The sequence below is a fragment of the Crocuta crocuta genome, unplaced genomic scaffold, assembly GCF_008692635.1.
Source record: "Crocuta crocuta isolate KB4526 unplaced genomic scaffold, BGI_CrCroc_1.0 scaffold550, whole genome shotgun sequence".
Lineage (NCBI taxonomy): Eukaryota > Metazoa > Chordata > Mammalia > Carnivora > Hyaenidae > Crocuta > Crocuta crocuta.
Genome location: NW_027529535.1, coordinates 273,977 through 280,312, shown reverse-complemented (window position 1 = coordinate 280,312; position 6,336 = coordinate 273,977). Strand labels below are relative to the sequence as shown.

Sequence of the window (6,336 nt, the reverse complement as noted above, 5' to 3'; positions counted from 1 at the left end):
CACCCCCCTTCCGCCTCCCCGAGCCGCCGCAGCTAGCGGGGTGTTCTTTTCCCTCCCTCTGGTAGGAGTTGCTGAAGGTGAGACTCATGAGGGAATACAAGGTAGTGGTGTTAGGGAGCGGAGGGGTTGGCAAATCTGCCCTCACCGTGCAGTTTGTCACTGGGACTTTCATTGAGAAATATGACCCCACCATTGAAGATTTCTACCGCAAAGAGATCGAAGTGGACTCTTCCCCCTCCGTGCTGGAAATTCTGGACACCGCGGGAACCGAGCAGTTTGCCTCCATGAGAGATCTCTACATCAAAAACGGCCAAGGTTTCATCCTGGTTTATAGCCTCGTTAATCAACAGTCTTTCCAGGTAACCAAACCGAGTCTTGTAATTTGTTAGAAGGGGGTGTGGTGATCCCACATTTACTTCTGGTGTGCTTGAGCAGTGCGTTAATGACTATGTTTTGCTTTCTGAAAAGTTAGACATGGCGCATTTTTGAGGTTACTTCTGGCACGGAAAAGTATCGGGTTGTTTCTATAGAGAGTCTAAAGTAACAACCGTCAACAAATATTTTAAAGTTATTTCTGAGACTGAGGAAAAGTGAGAAAGAAATAGGCCAGGCTGTGTATATTTAGCCTGGAGTAGAACCTTCCGAAGTTGCTGGTTCAATTCAGCAAGTATTGATTAATGTACTTAACAGAACGACGTTTAACAGATAATCTCAAGTAAATAGAGCACTTTGGAAGGAAAATTATTTGGAGCCGGTATCTGGAACTCCTCTCTGTCTGCCTTCCCCACCTCTTCCTCTGTTCTCACCCAAGTTTCTCAACCAGATTCATAAATCTTAGTGTTGCAAGATGAAGAACTCAAAACCTGCCTTCTAGGCATTTGACTTTGGGGTGTATGAAGGAAAGTTACTAACTGAAAAGACGAGTACCTAGAATATAACCAACAAAGATCTGCAATGACTCTCTTCTCCAGTTGATCCGAGTTGTTTCTGATAACACTGACTGTATTTATACAAAATATGTGGATCTGGGAACACTGAGCAAGTGCAAATTTCTAACCCTGGCTGGGTGGCCCGGCTGGAGGTGGTCCAATCTCTGCCCTGTCCTTCACTGGGAGACACACTGAAAGTTTAACATTATTTTAAGAGATGCAGTAAATGTTGCTATTTATTCCTTGAAAATAAATAACCTCATATTGACCCATTCTATTGACCTCCATTGATTTAGGAAATGGATATTTTTTTCTACATTTAAAGGTATGTGCTTAATGTTGCTTACTTAAGAGACATTAAGTGCTTCAGTGAATACAATGTGCTAATTCCACTTTTCTTAGTATTTAAACTACAGTGCTTTAGTGAAGTTTTCCAGTAACCACATATAGCAACTTCAGGATATTTTTCCTCAAACATAGTAAGTATTGTGACCAAACTAAAGTACATTTTATGTAGGCTTGAATTCCAAAGCAGTAATAGTATCATAAAAGCATTTTTACCCAGAAAGTACCAAAGGTGCTATTTGACAGACATTTTCTTTCTAAAGGATCCTCGAGAGGTTTGTTATTCTATTAGCTGACTCTCTTGAGGCTGGAAGTTTTTTGGAGGGTTTTTCATATGCTTTCCGTTATATCTACTTCTGTTATAGGCATAAATAGGGAGTGAAAAACTGCCGTTATTTCAGCGGAGACTTAAACTCTTTCAAGCCTAAATGTCATAAATTTGGTTTCTCATTTGAACTTGGGTTTCCATAAGGGCACGGGGAAAAAAGCTTAACCTGGAAGACCGAATTGATAACATGATCAAATGAAATTGTTGCAGACATTAAATAATTATGTTTTCATAAATCTTCACAGTTGTGTTTTTCCTTCATCCTGCATGTGAATATTCAGTTTACTGTAACTATTCAAATTAAACATTAACATTTAAGTCAATCCTTTGAAATTATGAAAAAAAATTGTAAAGTGTACAGTTAGTATTAAGTCCATAAAATTGCCATAAATCAGTACCCCCCCCAAAATTGATGCTGAGAATTGCTGAGGCTCTTCTCTTTTCTAATTAATTGTAATTAGAGAAAATAATACATTTGGGAGAAAATTCAAGTTGTAAAACCTAACACAGACAAAAGTATGACTTCCCACCCAGACTCATCAGTACATTTGTCTCTCCCAGGAGCTGCTCACTGTTACATTCATTTCCAGTGTATTTTAAGGTGTTTGATTTTTACTGGGATAAAGGCTTACCATTACATTTAAAATGAAATGTTTAAGTGTTTGAATCAGTTTTGAATCGGTCTCCTCTAAGCACCGGTGTTCTTGTTCCCACCTGAAACTCTTTCTCTCACGCACTCTTGCTAAATGGCTAGCAATGCATAGATGCCGCAGTCCTTTGCTGGGGTAACAGGTGTTTTCAGGAGAGATGACAAGCCGGCAGGAGTAAGGAGCTAGCCCGACATCCTTTTCTACAAATGGATTCATCATATTTGGGAACTTACTTTTTAAATCCGCATAAACTGGGGGAAAGAAGGGATTCACTGAGTCCTAAGGTTAGTGCGCAACCTACATTGTATATTCTTGACAGAAGCCCAGCAGGTGAGATCTGTGAAAATTATCTAGTTTCTACCTCAACGGAGAAAATAACATTTTCTCGGTTTGGGTGTATGGTTTTATTTTGGATTAAGCTTTCTGTACTCCCTGACTAGTTGTTATTTTGTGATATTGTAATAACTTCTGTTATGGTTATGCAAACAGCATGATTTTTTTTTTCTCTTTGTGATCCTTTGAATAGGATATCAAGCCAATGAGAGATCAGATTGTCAGAGTGAAGAGATATGAAAAAGTCCCACTAATCCTGGTAGGAAACAAAGTGGATCTGGAACCAGAAAGAGAGGTTATGTCTTCAGAAGGCAGAGCTCTAGCTCAAGAATGGGGCTGTCCTTTCATGGAAACATCAGCAAAAAGTAAATCAATGGTGGATGAACTTTTTGCTGAGATCGTCAGGCAAATGAACTATTCATCCCTGCCGGAGAAGCAAGATCAGTGTTGTACAACTTGCGTTGTCCAGTAAAAAAGAACCTCAATCATGGCCATACCGAGCAGGTTAGTTGTTGATGGAAGCTTATGAGCCAGAGAGTGTATTGTTTTTGATCAAGTATAACAAAAAGCTGGTTAATATTAATACACATTGTGCTACCTTCAATCTCTTTGTTTTTAAAATAACATTTTCCTTAGCACAAAATAATCAGCATTCAATGAAGAAAATAAAAAAGATACAGATAAGCAAAATGAAGGTAAGAAATTGCATGTATTCCTATCACTAAGATTTAGTTTTTAAAAGAGAATGACTGTTCTCTCTCTGCTTCATCGATAACATTCCTTTGGGGTGGAGTGAGTTAAAGGATACTACACCTCTCCCCTGTTCTGGTGATTTTACATCCAATAATAATTTCAGAAGATGACTAGTTTTATTTTTTCTATACCTTCCTGTCTCAGGCTAGAGAGCTGCTGTAATTGAAATCATCAATTTACTAATCACCCAAGTGCTTGATCTAACAGGATGATTATTTAATCAAGTTCATCTGTACCTTGCACTTGAGGGACTTAAGTGACCTCTGATAATAACAAATTACAGTGCCACACGTATCTTGGCTTCATTATGAATGTATGGCCCAAATGAGAGTCTGGAAAAATCATCTGTGATGTGTTAGAAGAGACACACCCAAGCCCAGGCAGCGGTTTTATTCAGTTTAATAAATAATGNATGAGGACAATAACAGAGGCTTCAAACCTTTCATGGAGGTGAATGATAACTTCATAAAAGTTTTTTAAATGAATGAGTTTTTGAAAAAGCAAGGTTATATAAAACTGAGCATTTTAAGTGGGATTATTGTATCCACATTACTATCTTTTAATCTAGATTACAATTGGGTAGATAGTCCCACTTAGACAGTAACAGTTAGATAATAAGATAAAACAACCAATAGCCTGGATGACTGGGAAACCACAGCAAATGCCAGGCTAGCCTGACAACCTCAGGAACGGAATTGATTGTTTGGAGCCAAGACTGACCTCAAGTCTAGGAGGCAGCGTTGCAAATGGCAGCAGGCATTGCAGATTGCAGTGACGGTTCCTAATCAAAGGTCTGGCTTATATGTGCTCCCTGGAGAAAAGACTAGCGGTCCCTAATTTATCTTTTCAGACAAGATCTTCTGTCAGGTAGCGTCACCTTTGGAAATGAAGGATGACAGCAGTGCTTTATTCAAAATGCTTTCGCACACCAGCCTTTTAGCATACCAGACTATGATGAGAACACGTTGATTTCCTTCTACCTAGCCACCTCTGTTACAGCGTCACTGTTCAGACTATTCTCCAGCACATGTTTGGTTGATGGCATCACACTTGGGGTATAGTTTTTTGAAGCAGGATCAGGCATATGTAGGTGAATGAGTCCCATGTTCATGTTTCCATAATCTCTCCTAAATTGTAAACCGATTTCAAGTTTGAACAAGTTGTGTGTGGTGACTGCATCTTTATCATTACGCTCTTTTTCTCTCTCTGACACTTCTAATTGGCCAGATGACATAAGTGTACACATTTTAGTGTTGTCATCTTTATAAAATATTAACCAGCTCCCACAAAATGTTCCCAGCTTTCTTTCCATCATTAGTGTAGACAGCTACAGGAAGTAAACTGAATAAAATTCCGATTGGCAGATGGATAATTTCCAAAGTGATTTTTAAATCTTTCTTACTCCAAGTTCTCTTTAGGTTTATTTCATTTTGCAGCTTGTGTGATGTAAATGGCTTTGAATCCATTTGGTTACCTACAGGAGTGATTAAATAGAATTGCTTTATATCTCAAGCTAACTGCGTTTAAGTTTTTTGTGAATGTACTAAAAATCAGAAAATACACCAAAATTGCTTATTTTTTATAATAATAGGCAAGTTGCCTATGTGATTTTTTTTGTTTGGTTTTCGTTTTTGTAAGCAGAATACACAGTTGTAGGTATGAGCATTGAAAAAAATCTCGTCAGCTGAGTGTCTGAAAATATTCAAGGAAATCCCCTGATCAAGATATTTTAGAACAAAGCACACTACATGCATTTTCTTTCCTGAAATCAAGGAAGGTTGAATTGATGTGTATGGGCTTCTGTAACCTGAGGCCTGTAAAGTTTGTGGTTGTGCTTGCTTACTAATTTATCTGAAAAATCGGTGATGGATTCTGAATCCTGTAGCTTGAGTCGTGGAGCTCTGATGTCTGTCAGGCCCAGATCTAGATGGAAGATCAAACTTTGATAAGTAAAGGTGACTTGAGAAATGTTTGCCCTTAATAGTTCGAAGAGTACCTTTGTCCAAGTGAGAAATGATAAGATTCAAATAAGTCAGGAGGACTGCTGTGATTGTTGTTAAGTTGGCTGCTCTTAATTGAAAGGGAACATGGTAATGCTCTAAAAATTGCGTCTGAGAATTCCTCACATTTCTTTCTTAACCACCCTTCAATTTGGGTCACCTTCAGTTTGGGTCTCTTGCCCAACACCTGTTTGTCTGCATGGTTCGCAGGATTGTTTCCTCACCTTGCACCCTCCCGCTGGCAGGAGTCTTAGAGTGCTTTTGCAGGCCCAGATTCTTTATGNTTACTGACCCCAGGAGCCTGCTGTCAAGGGCCTTGGGAGACTTTACTGCGCAGGAGCAGTATTGATAGAAACCCAGGTCAGCATTCCAGCCTGTTTTGCCTTTATTAACTACGTCGTAACTCCTGTGTATATTGGTGTAAATAATTGACACTTGGCTCTTTTGCTATGCTGTTGTGAAGAATGATTGGGTGTTTTGTTAATCATCCCATAATACTATAAAATAAGTAAAACACAGTGCTGTGGGCATTCAGGGAAAGGAGAGGCTATGGTCCGAGCAGATTTCTCAGTATTCTGAGCTCTTTGTTATGGGAACTGCCCTGTGCATTGTGGGATGCTTAGNGCCAAATATCTCCTGGGGGGCAAAGTCACCCTTGGCTACGAACCCCTGATTTAGAGGAATTGGGGAACAGTAGCGTTTGACTCAGGTCTTGGAGAATGGGTAGGATTGTAAGGGGTGGGGGTGGGGGTGGAGGTGACTTCCAAACAGATGGAATGCCAAAAAGGAGGAAGAGAATATTGTAAATTAGTAGTTTGTTGGTTCCCTGAAAGGAAGATGGGAAATGCCGTAAAGTTATCCTTTAAATGTGACAGTTTGGTAAATAACCTTTTGGCAAAATGGAATTTTTTAAAGGATTATTTCTCAAGGATTTCTGTATCTTAATCCAGTATTTATAAAAATTATTTAAAAAAAAACAGAATAAAAAAGGTGTTCTT

The 6,336-nt window shown here is 39.0% G+C and overlaps 1 protein-coding gene across 1 annotated transcript in view; it reads left to right on the top strand.

Moving 5' to 3' along the window:
- The first annotated feature begins 8 nt into the window (after positions 1-8).
- Positions 9-6,336, top strand: part of RAP2C (RAP2C, member of RAS oncogene family) — a 12,286-nt gene continuing 5,958 nt past the window's right edge. The window contains exons 1-2 of the mRNA XM_077761301.1: positions 9-359; positions 2,779-3,089. Of these exons, the coding sequence (XP_077617427.1) occupies positions 87-359; positions 2,779-3,057 (552 nt within the window). The 5' untranslated portion in view covers positions 9-86 and the 3' untranslated portion in view covers positions 3,058-3,089. The remainder of the gene's footprint in view (positions 360-2,778; positions 3,090-6,336) is intronic.